The 24,555-nt window shown below is 37.1% G+C and overlaps 1 protein-coding gene across 14 annotated transcripts in view; it reads left to right on the forward strand.

Annotated features, from left to right (window-relative positions):
• The window catches only part of MIA2 (MIA SH3 domain ER export factor 2), a 110,056-nt gene that overhangs the window by 71,451 nt on the left and 14,050 nt on the right, over nt 1-24,555 (forward strand). For 10 of the 14 annotated variants that reach the window (XM_017530873.2, XM_017530876.2, XM_017530877.2 and 7 more), the window contains 7 exons: nt 1,807-1,908; nt 3,207-3,267; nt 4,124-4,159; nt 6,713-6,780; nt 8,010-8,092; nt 9,735-9,863; nt 15,622-15,780. In XM_017530873.2, the coding sequence (XP_017386362.1) occupies nt 1,807-1,908; nt 3,207-3,267; nt 4,124-4,159; nt 6,713-6,780; nt 8,010-8,092; nt 9,735-9,863; nt 15,622-15,780 (638 nt within the window). The remainder of the gene's footprint in view (nt 1-1,806; nt 1,909-3,206; nt 3,268-4,123; nt 4,160-6,712; nt 6,781-8,009; nt 8,093-9,734; nt 9,864-15,621; nt 15,781-24,555) is intronic. The other 4 variants (XM_017530874.2, XM_017530882.2, XM_017530881.2 and 1 more) reach the window with 2 other exon arrangements.

Genomic DNA, 24,555 nt, shown 5'->3' on the forward strand with positions numbered 1-24,555 from the left:
GATTCAAACAATTCTCCTGCCTCACCATCCAGAGTAGCTGGGACTACAGGCACGTGCCATCATGCCCAGCTAATTTTTTTTTTTTTGTATTTTTAATAGATATGGGGTTTTACCATGTTGTCCAGGCTGGTCTCAAACTCCTGACCTCCAGTGATCTGCCCACCTCGGCCTCCCAAAGTCCTGGGATTACAGGCGTGAGCCACCACACCTGGCCCTTGATGTGTTACTTTAAATATGTATGATTTTCTTTTTTGAGATGCAGCCTTGCTCTGTTGCTCAGGCTGGAGTACAGTGGCGTGATCTTGGCTCACTGCAACCTTTGCCTCCTGGGCTTGAGCAATTCTCCTGCTTCAGCTGCCTGAGTAGCTAGGATTACAGGTGCACGCCACCACACCCTGCTAATTTTTGTATTTTTAGTAGCACCAGGGTTTCACCATGTTAGCCAGGTGGGTCTCAAACTCCTGACCTCGTGATCTGCCCACCTTGGCCTCCCAAAGTGCTGGGCTTATAGGTGTGAGCCACTGCGCCTGGCCAAGGTAGATTTTTTAAAGTCATATCATTAGGTCTCCTTTCATAGTGTAATTTTTATCATTAATAGGCCCACTCAAATTCAGTGGGAAGGTATATAGACCTCACCTTTTATCAGTAGAGGTATCAAATAATTTCTGGCTATCTTCAGTCTACACAATCTGTAAAAACACTTCTCTCTTCCATATCCATTGCCTATCTCACTTTCATGCTTTTTCTAAGGAGAAGACTTATTTTCTTACAACGTCCATGAAAGTGATTGACCTGAGGGAATGCTTTCTTAGCAACAGGTGATATAGTGTATAGAATATAAAACATTTACAGCCACACTACAAGACCTCTTCCTTCAGTAGTTTGTCTTGTTCCTCCTCAAAGTTCATGAAGGAGGGAAGATATCCATTTAGAATTCCAAATGTGTTTTCCTGTGGTGTTCAATAAATATTTCCTGGGTGACCAAGGTTATTAATGATTGTATGTGAAATGAAACAACATGGGTATTGTAGCATGAAAGCGTCACTGCTTATGAGCTCTGGAGCTTGGTTTAATTATTTCATTTCTCTGTGCTTCATTTTCATTTTTGTAAGATGGGAATAAAAGTACTACCCTTCTCGTAGAGCTGTTGTGGTAATTAAATAATACATGTAATAGTCTAAGAACAGTTTTTGGGACATACTAATGGCTCAATAAGTTATTATTATTAATAGAACTGGATGTAGTAAATAGGACTGCTGCTACTAGTACTGTTTACTTTGGGTTGATTGTAATTATAATGGAGAGTGTGTGTGTGTGTGTGTGTGTGTGTGTGTATGTATGTGTATGTGTATACTTGCCTGGAAGCCTAATCACTAACCAATATAAAGGTTAATGAAACATAATTTTATTTTATTAATTGGTGACTTCTTACTAGCAAATGTAATGCTTGTTTATACAGAAAGGCTTGAAAAGTGATAGTCATAAAAGTTTCTATTAAACTTATCTTTGGTCCTATTTTCAAGATAAATTTATATAGAAAACTCTTGTAGTAGTAGTAGTATTATAGTAGAAAACCATTAGTGGTTCTTGATTAGACATAGTGCTTTACAATTTGAGTTTGTAATATTAAATTCCACTCCAGGAATATTTATACAGGTGCTTTTTTTTTTTTTTTTTTCTTGCAGGTGATGTTTTCAGTGGTATTTTAGAAATCACTTTACAGGAATTGCCAGTTTTGGTACAATTAAAAAGATAGAATTGTCTTATGACATGTATTAAAATAATTAAAACTCTTTTTGCTTTAAGGAAATTAACAGTAGAGGAAAATTACCGGTTAGAGAAAGAAGAAAAACTTTCTAAAGTAGACGAAAAGATCAGCCATGCCACTGAAGAGCTGGAGACCTATAGGTATTAAATACATTTTCCCCGTTTCTTTTTTGGGATGAGAAGAGTATCTAAAAAACTTAATGCCAGAAAAAATAATAAACCAACTGAAAATAGAAAACATTTTAAAATCTGACAGTTGGTGCAGACAAAAAATAATATATTTTTGTCATCACTTTTCATTCGGATTTATTGGTTTTAAGCAATTATACAGAAAATGTAGATAGGAAAAATGTTTTTCTTTCAGGTTGTGCAATTTTAAAAATCTCTCACAGCTGAATATGGACAATTTTATTTTATGTTAGGTCAAGATATTTATGAATAGATATTTTAAGGTCTTTCCTCTTTGGTTCAAATTGAGAAGAATGTATGTAGTGTCAGTGAATCAATAGGTGTGCCACAAAAAGAAGAGTGAGCGACAGAGCGTTCTGAAGTATTTAAAAGACTATAAATCTAGAGTTTACCTTGGTTTGATCCTTACTAGATCCCAGGAAATAGAAAATATAGAGGAAAAAAGGGCAAGATTCAGTAGTTTCCCAAATAGTTGTGATGCTTCATTTTACCTCAGGAAGAGCAAGCTTGAGTTTTATCCAAAGAAATTATTTTATGAGATTATGTTAATGTCATAAAAGTAACAAGTAACTTTACTTCACAATGATTGCTAATTTCCTTGAATTCTATTAAGACTACTGACATCTGGCTGAGCACAGTGGCTCACACCTATAATCCCTGCACTTTGCAAGGCTGAGGTAGATGGATCACCTGAGGTCAGGAGTTTGAGACTAGCCTGGCCAACATGATGAAACTCCATCTCTACTAAAAATACAAAAAATTAACTGGGCATGGTGGTGGGCGCCTATCCCAGCTACTCAGGAGGCTGAGGTAGGAGAATCGCTTGAACCCTGAAGGTGGAGGTTGCAGTGAGCCGAGATTGCACCCCTGCACTCTAGCCTGGGCAACAAGAGTGAAACGCTGTCTCAGAGAAAAAAAAAGACTACCAACATTTGAATAAATCTTCTAGGATCATTCTTCTTAAAAGAAAAAACCAATATACCGTGTAATATAAATACTTGTGTGACTTTTGGCTTAGGTGAACTCAAGTAGCAGTATTCTTAAGTTGTAATCAATGTTAAAATTAGTTTAGGAAAAATTATACTGTAGAACCTCTCAGAGGTGATTATTTCTTAATGGGGAGTTCTGGAGTTATTTTTTTACTTGAAATAGAGCATTCTGGGTGTTTTAATTAATATTTTTTTACTAGATAGTAAATTCTGTCATTTCTTATGTATGTTAATAGTAGAATAATTATTCGTTCCATTTAGAAAGCGAGCCAAAGATCTTGAAGAAGAATTGGAGAGAACTATTCATTCTTATCAAGGGCAGGTATATATGTGTATGTGTGTATCTGTGTGTGTGTGTGTGTGTGTGTGTGTGTAATTTAAAATAATTCTGATTTGTTTGAATTTTGCAGAAATATAATTACTTGACCAGTTGTACACCTCTTTTGAGGTGTTGCATGTGGCTATGGGACATTCCAAGGAGCCAAAGATTCTGGGATAAGAAGTCTTATTTTAAATTGCTATATTGGCTGGGCGCAGTGGCTGTAGCATGTAATCCCAGCACTCTGGGATGTCTACATGGACGGATCACTTGACGTCAGGTGTTCTAGACCAGCCTGGCCAACATGGCAAAACTCTCTCTACTTAAAAAAAAAAATACAAAAATTAGCCTAGGGTGGTGGCACATGCCTGTAATCCCAGCTACTTGGGAGGCTGAGGCAAGAGAATCACTTGAACTCAAGAGGCAGAGGTTGGAGTGAGCTGAGATTGCGTCACTGCACTCCAGCCTGGGGGATAGAGTGAGACTCCATCTCAAAAAAAAAAAAAAATTAAAATTGCCATATCTCCTGTTGCTTTGGGAAGGTAGATTGCGTCACATAGATTCGTATCAACAGTGGGGTCTTATATTCAGTCAGACAAGTTATATGTTAATTGGCAATTCCTTTTGATTATTACATAAGGTAAAATTTTACCAAACAAAAACTATAATTGTCTTTACATTTAGTTTTTGTTTTAAAATAGGTTATGCATACATGAAAATTTGCTTTAAAAATGTTGCTTACTCTTCAGAGATGCTTGGGATATTTTTGGGTTGTCTGCTACATCATAGTGGTAGCTGTGAATGTTTTTTACTTAAGAAAAATAATTGTCAGTGGCATTTTAATTACTTTCTTTTTCAGATTATTTCCCATGAGAAAAAAGCACATGATAATTGGGTAAGTTTTAAATTTCCTTGTCTCTTTTGTTAAATTGTACTTTTTTTTTTTTTTTTACATAAGATATCCTGCTCATTTAAATTAGATGAAAATAAAGATAGTATTCTAAAAAATCAGTTTCTTTTAATTTTGGAAATAGTGAAATGATATTCTTTGTGAACTAAACACTTTGTTCCAACACAGTTATTCAAAAAATCTGATTTTTCCTTCTCTGCCTTCAGCACATTGCTTCTTTGAAAGGAGTTTATACTCCCTGGGGAAGGTGATATAATGTTCACGGATTGATTATTTCAGGGCACTGGATTGCCACTATTAGCTTTGGATAAGCTACTTAAAATTCTTTTGTCCTATTTCCTCATTTGTTTAATGATGGGATTAGATTAAGTGATCTTCAAAGCCCCTTCTAGTTGTAAAAATCCTAAAATTCTGTTACCTGATTCTCAGGGTTGAATTACTGGGTACACATTAAGAAAAGGGTCATCGTGATAGTTAGTGTATCTGTGCTCCAGAGGAACTAACTGTGTGAGGAAGCGATAAGGATGCAAATTTTGACTAATTATAAGAAAGACACTCTAACGTATAGGACTGTTGTAATAGCTGACCTTTAGAGTACTTGTCACTAGGAGTCCTCAACAGTAGGCAGTTTGCACAGTGGGTGAATACATGGAGTCTGGAATTAGGCTGTCTTGGCTGGTGTCCTGGCTTCATCACCTATCATCAGTTTTCTTATCTGTAAGACAGATATATCAGTAGTACCTATTTCATAGTGTGATTGTGGTGATTAAATTCATGTAAGGTGATTTCCAAGTGCCTGACACATGGCATACATTCAGTGAATGTTAACTGTTGTTTTTATTATTGTTATATTGAAGTTTGATAGATGTTTCTTAGACATGTTGAAGTGGCGATTCCAGCCTAGGCTGAGGGATTAGGTATGTTGAATGTCTAGGTCCTCCTCAGTTCTAAGTTTCTGTGTGCTTTGGTATTGAGGGTTCAAATGAAAATCTGTTACTGAATTAAGCTGGGCTTGGAGATAAATTTAGTTAACCACTCTTTACCACTTGTAAAATACTTAGATGTAGATTACTCTTTAAAATGGAGAGGTAGGCCGGGCGCGGTGGCTCAAGCCTGTAATCCCAGCACTTTGGGAGGCCGAGGTGGGTGGATCACGAGGTCAAGAGATCGAGACCATCCTGGTCAACATGGTGAAACCCCGTCTCTACTTCAAATACAAAAAATTAGCTGGGCATGGTGGTGCGTGCCTGTAATCCCAGCTACTCAGGAGGCTGAGGCAGGAGAATTGCCTGAACCCAGGAGGCGGAGGTTGCGGTGAGCCGAGATCGTGCCATTGCACTCTAGCCTGGGTAACAAGAGTGAAACTCCGTCTAAAAAAAAAATAAATAAATAAAATGGAGAGGTCCACACACAGTTTCAGGATAGGATCATAACAGGCTCTTTCTGGAAGGGCAGCAGGAACATCTTACAGATCTTACAGAGACACTGACTTGTAAAGATCAGAATAAGAACCACAAACAACAATGGCCAAGAAGGGAATATGCTGAGGCCCAGAGGTAACAATTCCACATTCCTCCCTCACCCTTGCATATTTAGTGAAATCTCCTCAGGTAGATAAAGGTTATCTCAGACAACGTGGTTGGAGACTACAAAGAGACTGTTAAGCAGTTGGATATACAGATCTGGGACAGCTAGATGATACCTAGGAAATAAGTGTCCTCATGTGCTCTAGAGCACAGTGGCAGGCAGGAAAACCCACGGAACCACAGGCTAAATAATTGTATATCAGGAAGGTTGCCTTGGAGAAGCTCCACAGACAAGGTATGTTTTTAGCTGAATTGGGATTGGTAGAAGGAATGACAGTGACACTGAGCAGTAGCTTGTCATGTGCTCCAGAGCTGAGCTACCCACAGGAGCAGACTGGGGTCTGGGCAGAAGACAGTTAATAGGAGAGGCTAATAATAGTTTCTGAAAAGTCATGTGGTAACAGAGTTTAACTTGTTATTCAGGGAAAAAGTTGTTCATTACAAGGAACTAATCACCCAATCGGAACCCAGACTGACTGAGTTTAGAGTCCAAGAGGCTCTGAATGTTTGACCCCGGGCTGAATGGGGACAAGGACATGGCTCAAACTATCAACTTTAAAGAGGGTAGGGGGATAATAAAGTCTCAACTATAATAACAAAAAGATAGGATGTTTATTAAAATCTCTTGTGTCCTAGGCACCATCCTTAAAGGCCTTTTACATACATGACTTGTTCAGTCTACTCAGTAACTCTTTAAAGTAGGTATTATAATCCCAGATTTATAGATGAGGAAACAGCCTGAGGTCGTATGACTAGAGGTAAGATTAGATATTGAAATTCTGATCTTTCAGAGTCTAAGTCTTACGATTTTTCTTACTTAATTGATGATGATTTGTATGCCATTGTTGTGATATTTGTTTTTTTTAAATTAATGAATATTTACATTGACATATTTCTGCTTATTTTCTAAGTTTATATAAATGTATTTTTAAAATGTGTTATTTTCTTGAAGATGGCAGCTCGAACTGCTGAAAGAAACCTCAATGATTTAAGGAAAGAAAATGCTCACAGCAGACAAAAGTAAGTATCTTAGTGGGAACACTTTAAATTAGTTATTCTTACCGTTATTTCATTAATTAGGTAATACTTTTATAAGGTTAAATAAGAAAACTTGCAGTGAATCCAGCATATCTCATAAAATATCTTTTAGTTTTACTAGGAATGACTAGTTTTTTTTTTTGTTTGTTTGTTGAAGTACTTCTCTTAGGTCACTGAAGTGGCATTTGGGGGAAATTGTTCAGAGATTCTTCTGTAAAAAGTATAACTAAAATTTTTTTTAAACCAGTGTAGTTGGAGGCAGGTAAAAATGGTTAAAAAGAGAAAGGATGAATCTCTTTGCCGTAGGAATGCCCAGAATATCAGCATCTTTTAATGCATAAGTAGATAGGATAATATTCGTTAATTTCTCTAATTTCCTGGTTTTATAATATTGGGTGACATTGTTTTACAATAATAAAATGAAAGGTAGAATAAATGTCTACAGTGTACAATACCAGGGAACAATAAATGCTTTTCTATGAAGATGGTAACAGTCTTCTTAGAGCGTTGTAATTTCTTGCCAAAAGGTACTATTAACATTATCCAATATTAGTTTTTAGGCCTCTTGCCTGTTTTTTCTAGTCGCAGAAATTAAAATCAAATTATTAAGTGTTTTATTTCAGATCTGATGATTAAGAACTAGAAATCAAGAAATAGATTCTTTTAAAATATCACATTTGTAGGATTAAAAGTTTACGAGTAAGATAGTAGGACAAATTAATGGGATTTCCAGTGTTACAACTGGAATCATATGAATCACATTACAATGGAAAGCATACATGACCCAGAGCCAGGACCTGTGTCTTCATTCTGGCACTTTCATTGTGAATAAATCATTTAAACTCCTAGCCTCAGTTTCCTTAGTTGTAAAATGACAGACTTGAACTGGTTGACCTTGGAGGACTCTTGTATTTCAAAAATTTGGTTTTGTGATATAGTACTCATGGTAGTCTAGTTTTGAAGAAGAAACAAAACAATTCTAAGGCTCCGCAAAACATCACTGTCCCTAGGGCAGCAAGAAACTGGTTACTCCGGTTAATAAGCAGTGGGAGATACAGGTGTTTTGGTCAGAATAATTTTAGATTATCTGTTTATTCTGTGCAGATATTAAGATAGTGAAGAGCAGCTTGTACTTGGTAGTGGCATTTTTCTTGAAATGTGGGTGCTTCTCTTGGATGAGTAACTTAGAGATGTTTATTCTTTATTTGCAGATTAACTGAAACAGAGTTTAAATTTGAACTTTTAGAAAAAGATCCTTATGCACTTGATGTTCCAAATACAGCATTTGGCAGAGGTAGTCTTTTTTTTTAACCCCTCATTTAAAATACATATTTTACATATATATATATATATATATATAGCACATATAGTTTCTATTAGTGTAAGTTAACCTTGTTATTTATATAAATATTTTAGATTTTGGAACCAAGGTTCTAGTCTAAGCTCTCTCAGAGACTTCCAAGTTTCCAGGTTTTGTTTCCCGAGGAATAATGAAAGTCATTGTTGCTTTCATTGCTCAGTAGGATTTTGTAAAATGACATATATTTAGTACCTTGAGCTCCTTGAAAAGCCAGGTGCTTGGCATATACTAAGGTACTCATTAACAGTTTTCCGGGAGATTGAATGAATAAGGAGTGCTTACATGGAATAGCATTGTGACTGTTTACCTATTAATTATACATTGAAATTTGCTTGCTTAATAATTAAAAATAGTTTTTAATTATTTAAAAGTATTAATTTAAAAGGTGGGAAAACCTCAATCTGAGTTTTGATTGCTTTAATTACCTTCAAGGGAGGACCAATTTTTTGTAAGACATATTTAACATTTCTGTCCATTGTTAAGTTAGGGTCTGCAATACTCTCAAACTTTTGCAAACAGTTTAAATTTTTTCATAACAGTTTCGGTTGAATTGGAATTAAGCTTCTGAGGTAGTGAAAATCTCTATAAAGGTAGAGTCCCATTTTAATAATCTTTGGAAAGTTATGAAAATCACTTTTGAGAGTAAAATTTCATTAAAACGAAAGTCTTTCTACATTAAAAAATATGAGATTATTAAGAATTTTAGGTAGTAACAAAGTTTGGTTTGGGGTGAAATATACAAAAGGATAGTTGTTTGTTTGAATCCAACACAGAAGTTTCAGGGAGGGTAAATAATGCTTTGATTTTTTCTTGTAGCTGGTTTGAATACCAGCTACACCAATGTTTTAAATTTAACATGTTTTAAAAATGTTATTTTGTTGCTGTTTAAGTGTGTTTGTATTTTGTTTTTGATTATTGACCTTGGAAACAAAACCATTATTTGAGAGTGGTGAAGTTTGTAAAGTGGTATGTGTCTTGGCTATATAGATCATAAAGTGATTTATTTGATAAATTAGTATTGTAAACTGACTTTTTACTGGTAATGAATCAAAAGTAATTTGTGGTCTAGCTTCAGAGTATTTTATGCATTTTTCTCCTTTTCATAATCTGAATATTATTCAAACCATTCATGGCTCAATACAGCCTATCTGGTCCTGATTTAAACTGAGTACTTCTGTGTTGCAGTGAGAACTGCAACACAGCTGAAATGTCTGGATGTTTTTACTCCTAGTGAAAACAAAAAATCAAACTGTATGCTCCCCATATCCTTCTGTAACTCTAAAACATATCTCCAATATCCTTTGCTTAATATAAATGATTATTTAAGTGTATTAATTCCCAACAGGTTGATGTTTTTATTGGTTAAAGTGTCTAGTTGGTAGACAAATATTGAAAACACCAGACTCTATATTTAATTCTGTTCTATATTAGCAAAAGCAAAGGATATGTTCAGGACATGGAATAAACTTAAATTGGCAACACGATGACCTGATGGTAATTATTGAAATGGGATTCTAACTCTATAGTGTAGCTAAGTGAAACTATGAATTTAAATATGCTGTTTTAATTATTCCAGAGCATTCCCCATATGGTCCCTCACCATTGGGTCGGCCTTCATCTGAAACGAGAGCTTTTCTCTCTCCTCCAACTTTGTTGGAGGGTCCACTCAGACTCTCACCTTTGCTTCCAGGGGGAGGAGGAAGAGGTATATTGTTTAAACATCTTTATTACTCTAGATTTCTTCCTTACTTTATATTTTCATTTCACCGTACCTTAAAAATGATCTGTAAACATTTGGAAAATATAGGCATTCCTTGCACTTATTGGAAATAACTTTTATTTGGAAAATTAGCTCTGACATCTAATTTTAATATATTTTTCTCTTAGAAACAGTGCTATATTAGATTACATTTTGATCAAGGATTTGATATGTATCTTTTTAAACCATATTTTTGACTTCTTAAAAACAATATATTACATGATGTAATATAAAATTTTCTGACTACATAAAATACAATAACAGTATAACCTAGCATAAAATTACATATATATACATATATATGTGTATCTACAAAATATATATATGTGTGTGTGTGTGTGTGTGTGTTATATGTGTGTGTGTGTGTATATATATATGTATTTTTTGAGACGGAGTTTTTACTCTTGTTGCCCAGGCTGGAGTGCAGTGGTGCGAGTTCGGCTCACTGCAACCTCCACCTCCCAGGTTCAAACAATTCTCCTGCTTAAGTCTCCCGAATAGCTGGGATTACAGGAACATGCCACCACGTCTGGCTAATTTTTTTTTGTATTTTTAGTAGAAATGGATTTTGCTACCTTGGCTGACCAGGCTGGTCTCTTAACTCCTGACCTCAGGTGATCCACCCTCCTCAGCCTTCCACAGTGCTGGGACTACAGGTGTGAGCCACCATAAAATTATATTTTGATGAAACATTAAAATTTGGAATTAAAAAAAATTTACATTAGTATCATGAGCTTTTTATTGCAGAAAATTAGAAAGTGAAAGAATCTTTTTATAGACTCAAGGAAATCAGTAGTGCTCTTCTTGTAGGCAGATTTTTGATGGGAACCTCTACTGTGGTCTAAATCATTTGTTAATACATTGTGAAACCAGCCAGGATTGTCTGATGTCAACCCCTTATGTGTGGTTGAGAATTTCTGTAGCTACCTCAGGCCCCTAAGCATTAGCTATTCTGCATTTATCTCATCAACATTACCCTGGTATTATAAAAGGCCCTAGTATCTTTGAAAACTCCTGTGTACCTGGAGTTTTCCGTTTTTGATCTCTCACCATACTTACTTTGTCAAGTTGTTTTAAAGTTTTCTGTTAATTTGTGGCGAAATTGAGAGATACAGAGCCCTATTTATTCCAAAATCAAAAGTCTTACATTTTCTTTTCCAAGTCTGCGTTTTATAAGAGCTGATTACTTCTTCACCAGTGAAACGTTCTCACTCTTTTTATCAGTGATTTTAGCAGATTGAATTTGAGATAGGAACATAAAGTAATAAATCTAAATAAAAACAACAAATTAAATCCAACAAGTCAAAATTCATATACTCAGTTGGCTATTACTCATCTAAATAGTATCTCAGGAAGTCTCTGTACTTGTTAGTTGAAGCTGCCGTTATTCCAAATACTTTTGGAACTCTTCTTTTGAAATTGTTTTCAAAGAATATGAGAAAAATCAACTTTCTACTCTATGGTCATGAGATAGTCTCCCTTTGCCCATATGTTGTTTGTATCCTCTTTCTCCAGCCTCATTTTGCTACACTTAGAGCTGTTCTCGTCTACCTCCCAGTCGCCCCTGTAGATTAGGCCACAGCCTGGGGTCCCTTCAGAGTCTTTGCTTGTGTTGCTTTTGAACTGGAAGCTCCTAGGGAGAGGTACTGCCCTATAGACTGATACTTACAGCCTAAGGGAGGTTTTGCATTAAGCACTTTAGGAAAGGGACTGATTTTGACATGCCTGCTGCAAGCTTAGGACTTAGTTCCCTAAGTCCATCCACAACCCTCCATTTTTTACCTTGACTCACACCAAGAAAAGCATTTTATAGTATGTCATATTGCACACCAACATAAATATAATTGAAACCTGCTACATATAATAGTACTTACCATACAGTTTTGTTGCTTTCTATTTGGTTTTATCTTGTTTCATTAATTAGCATTATTTTTAAAATTTCACACATCACAAATGAGTAGGAGCTAGCAGTCTGAAAAAAACAGTGCCCTAGATAAAGGGCATAATTGGCTAAACTGCAAATACAAATCACTGGAAATCAAATTACATAAGTCAAGGATTGCTTGTAGTCAACTGAATATTTGAAATGATTAAAATTTACCTTTGATTTCTCCTCTTCTATCTCCTCTCCTATTCAATTTAAAGATACAGTGTGTTTAGATTATCTGCAAGGGTGTTTTACTTGTTTAAAAAGCTACAGAAGTTCTAGGTAAGTTGTCATTGGTTCTTACAGAGTTAATTTGAACTAAAAGTTTATATGATCCACCAAAGGAGGTTGGAGAGTACCCATTGTTTTCCTTACTTTTACTATCTTTTTAATTTGAAGTTTGGATGAGTGATACATTTGAATAATATTGAGTATAAGTAGAACAATTTCTTTTTAGCACACATTGTGTGTAACTTTTGGTTTGAATAGAAAACTTTAATCAGTAGTATTTTCAGGTTTGTAATTTTCACAGGTAGTCAGCTGGCCTGTAGCTCTGGTCTTCTGGAAGTAAGCAATCAGGAGGGAAAGCCTTCGAATGTTACCTTTAAATCTCTGTGCCTCATTCCAGATGAACTCAGCCTGACTGATGCTTGCACATTTTCTGTTTTCCCAGCCTTCTTCTTCTAATGAGCTAATTATTAGGATGAAGAAGCTAGAAGGAAAGATTTGGGGAGTTTAATAGAATGTATACCCATAAGGAAAAATGGTAGTTTACTTCCTGATTTAAAAACCAGTTGATCTGATTCTACTAAAGGGAGTAGATGGAAAATTTGTTTTGAAGATTATTATATATTAAGCATGAATGCTTATGCTGATTTGTACAAGTTACCAAGAGAAGTTAAAATTAATTTTGGTTTCTTAAAGGAAGTACTGAAATGGAGTAAGCATTTTCGTTAGACTTCTTTTTTTTTTTTGAGACGGAGTCTTGCTCCGTTGCCAGGCTGGAGTACAGAGGTACAATCTCAGCTCACTGCAACCTCCGCCTCCTGGGTTCAAGCGATTCTTCCCCATCAGCTTCCTGAGTAGCTGGGACCACAGGTGCATGCCACCATGCCCAGCTAATTTTTGTATTTTTAGTAGAGACAGGGTTTCACCATGTTGGCCAGGATGGTCTCGATTTCTTGACCTTGTGATCCGCCCACCTCGGCCTCGCAAAGTGCTGGGATTACAGGCCTGAGCCACCGTGCCTGGCCTAGACTTCTTTTTTATTATTTACTTATTCTTGAGATAGCCTCACTCTATTGCCCAGGCTGGAGTGCAGTGGTGATCTCTGCTCATTGCAACCCCCTGCTTCCTGGGTTCCAGCGATTCCTGTGCCTCAGCTTTCCGAGTAGCTGGAATTATAGGCGCATGCCACTACACCCGGTTAATTTTTGTATTTTCAGTAGCGATGGGTTTCACTGTGTTGGCCAGGCTGGTTTTGAACTCTTGACTTAAGGTGATCCGCCCACCTCGGCCTCTGAAAGTGCTGGGATTACAGCCACGAGCCACTGCGCCCGGCCGTTTTAGCTAGCTTTTTTGTTTTTTTTGAGACGGAGTCTCTCACTGTCACCCAGGCTGTAGTGCAGTGGCGCGATCTCGGCTCACTGCAGTCTCTGCCTCCTGGGTTCAAGCAATTCTCCTGCCTCAGCCTCCCAAGTAGCTGGGACTACAGGTATGCGCCACCATGCCCAGCCAACTTTTTTGTGTTTTTAGTAGAGACGGGGTTTAACCGTGTTGGCCAGGATAGTCTCAACCTCCTGTCCTCGTGATCCACCTGCCTTGGCCTCCCAAAGTACTGGGATTATAGGCATGAGCCACTGTGCCTGGCCCTTAGACTTTTATTGAAAAAAAAAATTGTTTTCTGGGTGCAGTGGCTTACACCTATAATCCCAGTAATATGGGAGGCCAAAGTGAAGGGATTGCTTGAGCCCAGGAGTTTGAGACCAGCCTGGATAACATGGCAAAACCCTGTATCTACAGAAAATACAGCAATTAGCAAAGTGTGGTTACACATGCCTGGTGTCCCAGCTGCTTGTAAGGCTGAGGTGGGAGGATTGCTTGAGTCCAGGAGATGGAGGTTGCAGTAAGCTGAGAATCGCACCTCTGCACTCCAGTCTGGGAAACAGTGACACCCTGCCTTGCTGTTCTTGAGAATAATAAGCTTTTGTTTTCTGGACAATATAATTTTGAGAAGACCCCTTTTCCCCCTCAGTGACAGATAAATGAGGTATTAATGTATGTTATGAATGTTAAAACATTTTTTTATATTTGTCTTTTCCATTTTAATTGAATATGGGTTTTATTTTATTTATTTTATTTTTTTTTGAGATGGAGTGTCACTCCGTCACCCAGGCTGGAGTGCAGTGGCACGATCTTGGTTCACTGCAGCCTCCTCCTCCTGAGTTCAAGTGATTATCCTGCCTCAGCCTCCCTAGTAGCTGGGATTATAGGCACCTGCCACCATACCTGGCTAATTTTTGTACTTTTAGTAGAGATGGGGTTTCACCATGTTGGCCAGGCTGGTCTCAAACTCCTGACCTCGGGTGATCTGCCCTCCCCAACCTCCCAAAGTGCTGTGATTACAGGTGTGAGCCACTGTGCCTGGCCCTGAATATGGGTTTTAAATTAAGGTACTATCTTTTCTGTGGTCATCAGAAGGGGACTTTAAAATTACTCACCCCTTTATAAATGTAAACTTACCAGATTTTCTTATCCAAATGAATATTAGCTCATTTAAAGTGATTATTTCAACAGTGCTGTTTTTTTTTTGAAACTATTGTTTTAGACTTGTCTTCAGAACTTATGAATTCTCCTTTTGAATGTGAATTTGATATTTAGAAATTACTGAAAGCCATATAAAGCCAATTTATCTGTTGTATATAATGTTTTAAATCAGGCTAGTTAAAATCGTTTTTGGGCAGAAGTGTTTCTTCTCATTGACTCTTAACACTACTCATTGAATTTGGGTGGAAGTGGAGAGTCATGTTTTAATATTGAGATGCAATTTTTTGCATGGTGCTATTTATTTATTTATTTTTTAAATACAGAGTCTTGCTCTGTTGCCAGGCTGGAGTGCAGTGGTGTGATCATTGCAACCTCTGCCTTCTGGGTTCAGGTGATTCTCCTGCCTCAGCCTCCCAAGTAGCTGGGAATACAGGTGTGTGCCACCACACCTAGCTAACTTTTGTATTTTTAGTAGAGACGGGGATTCATCAAGTTGGCCAGAATGGTCTTGACCTCTTGGCCTTGTGATTTGCCTGCCTCGGCCTCCCAAAGTGCTGGGATTACCGGTGTGAGCCACTGGGCCCGGCCTGCATGGCTCTTAAGTTAATCTCAGTGCATTTCCAAAAGAGTTTTTCTGAAAAATACTTTAAATAGTAGGAAAATTACTAAAATAGATATATAACTGCTAAGATGACTGTTTTAAAGAAATCATGCCCATTTGGATTATTGTAATATTAGTTTAAGCAAGAAAATCATTTATTTTTAAAAATTGTTGTATTTTATATTCATTTATTTTTATTATTTTATATATTTTTATTTAATCATTTATTATAATCACTTTAATTATCCTGCTACATCTGGCATAGGAATCACTATAGCAATTTACTTTCTACACCCTTACTTTTCAGATTTCGTATTTATAACTTATGATTTAACCACTGATTTTATGTGTAAAACAAGTATATGACTTTTTAAGATGAAACAAATTTGTATATTTTTTTCTTTAATTAGGCTCAAGAGGCCCAGGGAATCCTCTGGACCATCAGATTACCAGTGAAAGAGGAGAATCAAGCTGTGATAGGTTAACTGATCCTCATAGGGCTCCTTCTGACACCGGGTCCCTGTCACCTCCATGGGAACAGGACCGTAGGTTGACGTTTCCTCCACCAGGTATGTAAAGGCAATAGTTATTATTTCTTTTTGAAAGACAGCCGGGATGTGAAACACACAGGAATGAAAGAAGAGAGGGGTATATATGTGCTGTCTCTCAAGAAAAACCATGGTACATTTTGAGAACAATGATAAATAATCTAAACAGAATGAATCTAAATTGAATGATTTGAGAATGATTTAATTGTTTAGAAAGCTGTTTTTCTCCCTAAATGGAATGTTTTTATTGTTTTTGTTGCTTATAGAGATAATGCATGTTTATTTTAGAAAATCCAAACAACGCAGAAGTGTGTAAAGAAGTGAAAAATCCCTTTTGTCACCTCAGCATGTCCTTCCTAGAATTTAGTTGAAGGTATATAGCTTTTAGTGTTTTAATACACTTAGCTATTCAAATTCTTTAATCACCCTGTGCAGTTGTACCATTCATCCTCTTTTGTAATTGTCAGCATTTTATCTAACCAAAATAAATATATTTACCAGAAGAGTCACAGCAGAATATTTTGAAATACGATAATAACTGCTGTTTTAATAGCTGCAACATCTACATTAGGTATTTCTCCTAATGCTATCTCTCCCCTTTGCCCCCTGCCTCCCAATGGGCCCCGGTGTGTGATGTTCCCCTCCCTGTGCTCATGTTCTTACCGTTCAACTCCCAACTTGTGAGTGAGGACATGCGGTGTTTGATTTTCTGTTATTGTGTTAGTTTGGTGAGAATGATGGTTTCCAGCTTCATCCATGTCCCTGAAAAGGACATGAACTCATCCTTTTTTATGGCTACATAGTATTCCATGGTGTATATATGCCACATTTTCTTTGTCCAGTCTAACATTGGTGGGCATTTGGGTTGGTTCCTGGTCTTTGCGATTGTGAATAGTGCCATAATAAACATGTGTGTGCATGTGTCTTTATAATAGAATGATTTATAATCCTTTGGGTATATACCCAGTATGGGATTGCTGGGTCAAATGGTATATCTATTTCTAGATCCTTGAGGAAGTGCCACACTGCCTTCCACAATGGTTGAACTAGTTTACATTCCCACCAACAGTGTAACAGCATTCCTGTTTCTCCATATCCTCTCCAGCATCTGTTGTTCCCTGACTTTTTAATGATTGTCATTCTAACTGCCACGAGGTGGTATCTCATTGTGGTTTTGATTTGCATTTCTCTAATGACAAGTGATGATGAGCATTTTTTCATATGTTTGTTCACTGCATAAATGTCTTCTTTTGAAAAGTGTCTGTTCATATCCTTTGCCCGTTTTTCGATGGTGTCGTTTGTTTGTTTCTTGTAAATTTGTTTAAGTTCTTTGTAGATTCTGGATATTAGCCCTTTGTGAGATGGATAGATTGCAAAAGTTTTCTCTCCCATTTTGTACGTTACCAGTTCACTCCAATGATAGTTTCTTTTGCTGTGCAGAAGCTCTTTAATTTAATTAGATCCCATTTGTCAATTTTGGCTTCTGTTGCAGTTGCTTTTGGTGTTTTAGTCATGAAGTCTTTGCCCATACCTATGTCCTGAATGGTATTACTTAGGTTTTCTTCTAGTGTTTTTATGGTTTTAAGTCTTACATTTCAATTTTTAATCCATCTGGAGTTAATTTTTGTATAAGGCATAAGGAAGGGGTCCAGTTTCAGTTTTCTGCATGTGGCTAGCCAGTTTTCCCAACACCATTTATTAAACAGGAAATCCTTTCCCCATTGCTTGTTTTTGTCAGGTTTGTCAAAGATCACATGGTTGTAGATTTGTGGCGTTATTTCTGAGGCCTCTGTTCTGTTCTCTTGGTCTGTATATCTGTTTTGGTACCAGTATCATGCTATTTTTGTCACTGTAGTATTGTAGTGTAGTTTGAAGTCAGGTATGTGATGCTTCCAGCTTTGTTCTTTTTGCTTAGGAATGTCTTGGCTATTTGGGCTCTTTTTTGGTTCCATATGAAACTTAAAGTAGTTTTTTTCTGATTTTGTGAAGAAAGTTCATGTTTTTAGCATGAATAGGTGTTGAATTTTGTCAAAGCCTTTTCTGCATCTATGGAGATAATCATATGGTTTTTGTCATTGGTTCTGTTTATGTGATGGATTATGTCTATTGATTTGCATATGTCAAACCAGTCTTGCCTCCCAGGGATGAAGCCAACTTGATTGTGGTAGATAAGCTTTTTAATGTGCTGCTAGATTCAGTTTGCCAGTATTTTATTGAGGATTTTTGTATCGATGTTCGTCAGGGATATTGGCCTGAAATTTTCTTTTTTGTTGTGTCTCTGCCAGGTTTTGGAATCGGATGATGCTGGCCTCACGAAATGAGTTAGGGAAGAGTCCCTCTTTTTATATTATTTGGGATAGTTTCACAAGGAATGGTACCAGCTCCTCTTTGTACCTTTGGTAGAATTTGGCTGTGAAACCCTCTGGTCCTGGGCTTTTTTTGGTTGGTAGGCTGTTAATTACTGCCTCAGTTTCAGAACTTGTTATGTATTGGTCTATGCAGGGATTGGACTTCTTCCTTGCTTACTCTTGGGAGGGTGTATGTGTCCAGGAATTTATCCATTTCTTCTGGATTTTGTAGTTTATTGGCATGGAAGTGTTTATAGTATCCTCCAATGGTAGTTTGTATTTCTGTGGAATCAGTAGTTATCTCCCCTTCATCATTTTTTATTGTGTCTATTTGCTTATTCTCTCTTTCCTTATTGGTCTGCTAGTGGTCTATTGTGTTAATCTTTTCAAAATACCAGCTCCTGGATTCATTGATTGTTTTTTTTTGAAAGGTTTTTTTGTGTCTTTATCTCCTTCAGTTCTTCCCTGATCTTAGTTATTTCTTACTTTCTGCTAGCTTTTGAGTTTATTTGCTCTTGCTTCTCTAGTTCTTTTAATTGTGATGTTAGGGTGTCGATTTTAGATCTTTCCCACTTTCTCCTGTGTGCATTTTAGTGCCGTGAATTTCTCTCTTAACACTGATTTAGATATGTCCCAGAGATTCTCGTACGTTGTATCTTTGTTCTCATTGGTTTCAAAGAACATCTTTAATTCTACCTTAATTTCATTTTTTACCTAGTAGTCATTCAGGAGCAGGTTGTTCAGTTTCCATGTAGTTGTGCGGTTTTGAGTCAGTTTCTTAATCCTGAGTTCTAATTTTATTGCACTGCGGTCTGAGAGACTGTTACAATTTCTGTTCTTTTACATTTGCTGAGGAGTGTTTTACTTTCAATTATGTGGTCGGTTTTAGAATAAGTGCTGTGTGGTTCTGAGAAGAATGTATATTCTGTTGATTTGAGGTAGAGAGTTCTGTAGATGTCTTTTAGGTCCACTTGGTCCAGAGCTGAGTTCAAGTCCTGAATATCCTTGTTAATTTTCTATCTCATTGATCTGTCTAATATTGACAGTGGAGTGTTAAAGTCCCTCACTATTATTGTGTGGGGGGTTTAAGTCTCTTTGTAGGTCTCTAAGAACTTGCTTTATGAATCTGGGTGCTCCTTATTGGATGCATATATATTTGGAATAGTTAACTTTTCTTGTTGCATTGATCCCATTGCCATTATGTAATGTGTGGATTTATTTACCTTTGCCTTTTGCTGTCGGTGACCTTCAGATGTAGTTTTGCGTGGTCATCCTTTTTGTTGATGTTGATGCTATTGCTTCATGTTTGTTAGTTTTCTTCTAACAGGCCCCTGTTCTGCAGGTCTGCTGGAGTTTGCTAGGGGAGAATTTTAAGCCAGTGGATCTTAGCTTGCTGAGCTCTGTGGGGGTGGGATCTGCTGAGCAAGACCACTTGGCTCTCTGGCCTCAGCGCACTTTCCAGGGTAGTGAATGGTTCTGTCTTTGTGTTGTTCCAGGCGCCCTTGGGGTATGGAAGAAAAAAACAACCTCGTGCAGCTAGCTCAATGTCTGCCCAAACAACCACCCAGGTTTTTGCTTGAAACCCTGGGCCCTTGTCCTGTAGCCACTCAAGGGGATCTCCTGGTCTGTGGGTTGCAAAGACTGCGGAAAAAGCATGGTACATGGGCCGGATAGCACCATCCTGCATGGCACAGTTCCTCATGGCTTCCCTTGGCTAGGGGAGGGAGTTTCCCAACCCTTTGCACTTCCTTGGTGAGGCGATGCCTCACCCTGCTTCTACTCATCCTCTGTGGGCTGCACCCATTGTCTAACCAGTCCCAGTGAGATGAACCAGGTACCTGAGTTGGAAATGTAGAAATCACCTGCCTTCTGCATTGGGTCTCACTGTGAGTTGCAGACTGAAGCTATTCCTATTTGGCCATCTTGCCTGGGAATCAACAATTTCTTTTGATCCATCTTCGGGTTTACTGAGTCTTTGCTTTTCTATCTCCATTATACTATTAAGCTTATCTAGTGAAAGTTTTATTTTAGATATATTTTTAGGTCTAAAATTACCATTTGGTTCCTTTTTTATAGTTTTGGTTTCTCTGCTGAGTTTTTTAAAAATCTTTTTATTCGTTATAAGCATTTTTTATACCATTGAGTATATTAGTTTTATAATAACTGCTCTAAAGTCATTGCATGATAATTCTAACATCAGGGTCATCTTAAGGTTGGCCTCTAGTGATTATATTTTCCCTTAAGGGTGGGTCACATTCTCCTCTTTCTTGATGAGTTTGTTTTGGATCCTAGACATTGTGGCAATTCTGGATTCTGTTCTGTTCCTCTAAGATTATTATTGGTCTTGTTTTAGAAGACCATTTACTTGGATAGGCTCAAACTGCAGACTTTTTCTCTTCTGTGGTGGGCAACAACTCAAATATCAGTTCAGTTTTTTTTACCTTACCTGAAAACTGCTTAAATTTGCCTTTTACATGTGTGGTTCAGGGGGTCAGCCATAGACTTGAGCAGAGATTATACCCAGAATTTTGGGCTTTACCTTTCTGGCTTTCTCTTTTCTAGGATATCCCAATCCCATTGCCTCAGGCTCTGCTCTGTGCACTTGTTCTTCAGGCAAGAAAGTTTTACTGAGTTTTGACTGCTGTGTGCTGCAACTCACTGTGGTCTTCCTTTAGGTTACAACATAAAAGTGGAAAATGCACCCCCTACCTAGTTGCTATTCCCTCCTTCTTCCAAACTCCCACTTCTTTTCTAAGTCTTCTTGCTTTTGTTCATGCTTAAGGGCTTCAGGCATTTTTTTTTTTTTTTGTATAGTCTGGAGTTTATAGTTTTTTGTAGGAGAGTCAGTCTGAGTTTACTCACCTTACTAGAAATGGAACCTGGTCTCCATACTTTTAAAAATTTGTGAGCTTCTAAATTGATATCTTCATGGAAGAGATATGTGTCCATTCTACAGAGTATCTCTAAATAATGAACTTGGTCCATTTGGTTGGACAGCGGGCCAACCTGTGTCAACTATAATCTCAATGTCATAGACAAGGGTACTTCTAAAGACACAGTAAAGGAATTTTCAGTATTGTTCTAAAATTTATGATGAGTGAGTAGGGCTAAATGACCCCTGAGGCACTAGCATAAATTATAAATGCATTTCTCGGTTAGATTCATTCCTACCTAAAGTTACAAAAATATTCTATGCTTGCTCTTAAAAGAGAAAATAACATATATATATATATATATATATATAGAGAGAGAGAGAGAGAGAGAGAGAGACGGAGTTTCGCTCTTGTCGCCCAGGCTGGAGTGCAATGGCGCGACCTCGGCTCACTGCAACCTCCGCATCCTGGGTTCAAGTGATTGTCCTGCCTCAGCCTCCTGAGTAGCTGGGAATACAGGCGTGTGCCACCATGCCTAGCTAATTTTTTGTGTTTTTGTAGACATGGGGTTTCACCATGTTGGCCAGGCTGGTTTTGAACTCCTGACCTCAGGTGATCCACCTGCCCCGGCCTCCCAAAGTGCTGGGATTACTGGTGTGAACCATTGCACCTGGCCTAGGCTTTTTAAATCTTACCATTGCTGTTACTTTTTTGTGTAACCTTGGGCAATAAATTTTACTTGTCACTATTTTCTCTCCTTCAAAATATGGTCTTCTGGCTGAGTGTAGTGACTCATGCCTGGAATCCTAGCACTTTGGGAGGATGAGATGGGAGGATTGCTTGAGGGCAGGAGTTCTAGAGCAGGCTGGCCAAAATAGTGAGATTCTGTCCCACGTGCCTCCCCACCCCCACACACACAAAAAAACAACCAAAGAAAACATTGACTTCTGTACAACAGGAATGGTGATGTTCTAAAGTAATCGGCCTCTCTTTTATGTAAGGTTGACTTATTGGGACTCATGAAGAGTCCTTCTCACTAATACTTGTTTTTAATATTTTTCTTAAATTTTAAAATATTTTAGTTTAAAATACTTATGTTAGAAAATAATATGACAAGTAAAATACGTTTCTGAAAAATATGGATTCTCTAGTTGAGGTTATCTGTCATTTAGTCTGTTAGGGATACTTTGTAAAATGTGTATATTTTCTTAACATATTACTACTTGGAAGAAAAGTTTCAGATTTCCATTGACTTAAGAAGAGTTAGCAGAAATAATTTAAATAGTTCCGTAATTACAAGGAATCATTTATTTTTGCACTGTTAAATACTTTGAAAAGGGAGAAAACTTTTCTTAGCTTATATAGTCAGAAAAAAACTGCTGTAACTTACCTTTTTTCTCATATACCCCATTCCAGACATTCTTTAAAAAAATATTTTAATGTTAACTTTTATTTGAGATTCACAGGGTACACATGTAGGTTACATGGGTATATTGTGTGATGCTGAGGTTTGGGCATGCCTGAACTCATCACCCAGGAAGTGAGCATAGTACCCACAATTTTTCAGCCCTTGCCTCCCTTCCTCTTTCCTCCCTCTACTCTGGTAGTCCCTAGTGTCTGTTGTTGCCATCTTTATGTCCATGTGTACTCAGTGGTGTTTAGTTGTCACTTATAAGTGAGAATTGGTTTTCTGTTTTTGCATTAATTTACTTAGGATAATGGCCTCTGGCTGCATCCATGTTGTTGCAAAGGACATGATTTCATTCTTTCTTAGGTCTTTGTACTATTCTATGGTGTATATGTACTGTATTTTCTTTATCCGGTCCACTGTTGGTGGGTATCTGGATTGATTTCATGTCTTTGATATTGTGAATAGTGCTGTGATAAACATAGGAGTGCTCGTGCCTTTTTTGTAGAACGACTTAGTTTCTTTTGGATATATACCTAGTAATGGGATTGCTGGGTCAAATGATAGTTCTAAGTTCTTTGAGGAATGTTAAAACTGATTTCCACAGTGGCCTAACAATTTATATTCACACCAACAGTGTAAAAGCATTCCATATTCTCTGCAAATTTTGACTTTTTAATAGTAGCCATTCTGACTAGTGGTAAGGTGGAATCTCATTGTGGTTTTGATCCAAACATTGTTATTACTTAGAGGTTTTATTAGCAAGTATACACCTAGTTTCTTCAAGTAATCAACATTTTATTTTCATTATTTTCAGTAGCAAACTCAACCTTATAAACTAATAAGGATTTTAAAACTTTTTTTTTAAGTTTTCTTTTAAAACTCTGTGTGGAATATAAATGGTTATTAAAGGTTAGTACACAAATTTGGCTACCTTATTAGGCTAGAGCTAATTCTGCTGATAATATGTATACAAAGCACAATATGTATACAAAGTTTTATACAGTGTTGAATAGTCTACAGTGTATCTATTCATCTAACATTGTTATATGTGTATTTAATTAGTTTGCATGTTTAGAACAAGACTGGCTTAGGTGAAAAAGCATTTGGACTGGAAATGAAGAAATTTGCTTTCTGGTCTTCATTTTTTTATCCTTTAGTGTGATTAAAAAAATTTTTTTAAAGATTTTTTTTAGAGACAGTGTCTCACTTTGTCACCTAGCTGGATTGCTATGGTGTGGTCATAGGTTACTGTAGCCTTGAACTCCTGGACTCAAGCAATCCTCCCCTCTCAGCCTCCCAAGTAACTGAGACTGTAGGCATATGCCACAATGCCTGGGTAATTTTTATTTTGTTTTAATTTGTTTTTGGAGATGAGGTCTCGCTATGTTTACCCAGGCTGGTCTCAAACTCCTAACCTCCAGTGGTCCTCCCGCTTCAGTCTCCTAAATAGCAGGGGACTACAGGCATGAGCTGTCATGCCTGGCTTTTAGTGTGATTTTTTAAAACTTGTTTTATTTCTTTATACCTTATATGTTATATAGTGACATAACCATATACAGTCTATGAGAAACTCATTCAAATATAAGCAGATGGAAAGTAAAAGGATAGAAACTGTACAACAGTACAAACATTGTACAAACATTAATCAAAAGAAAATGGGGTCAAGAAGATATAGCAAATCTTAAATATGCATATGCCAAACAGCAGCTACAAAGTATGGGAAACAAAAAGTGATAGCACTGAGAGGAAAAAAGACAAATCCAGTTATAATTGGAGACTTCAACATCCCTCTCTCAGCAATTGATGGAACAACTGAAGAGAAAATTCATCAAATATATAGAAGAACTGAACATTGCCATCAGCCAACAAGACCTAATTGACATTTATGGAACAAGTTACCCAACAGCAGCAAAGTACACATGCTTTTCAAGTAGCAGTGGAACGTTTTACAAGATAGATTATATCCTGGGCCATAACGTAAAACAAACCTCAACACATTTAAAAGAAGTGAAATAATACAGAGTATGTTCTTTGGTCACAATGCAATCAAACTATAAATAATGAACTATTGATACCTGCAACAATTTGGAAGTATCTTAATCGTTGAATAAAGAAAACCAGCTTCATAAGTGTACATACTGTATTATTCTGTGTATATAACGTT

Source organism: Cebus imitator, unplaced genomic scaffold, assembly GCF_001604975.1.
Source record: "Cebus imitator isolate Cc_AM_T3 unplaced genomic scaffold, Cebus_imitator-1.0 Scaffold69, whole genome shotgun sequence".
Classification (NCBI taxonomy): domain Eukaryota; kingdom Metazoa; phylum Chordata; class Mammalia; order Primates; family Cebidae; genus Cebus; species Cebus imitator.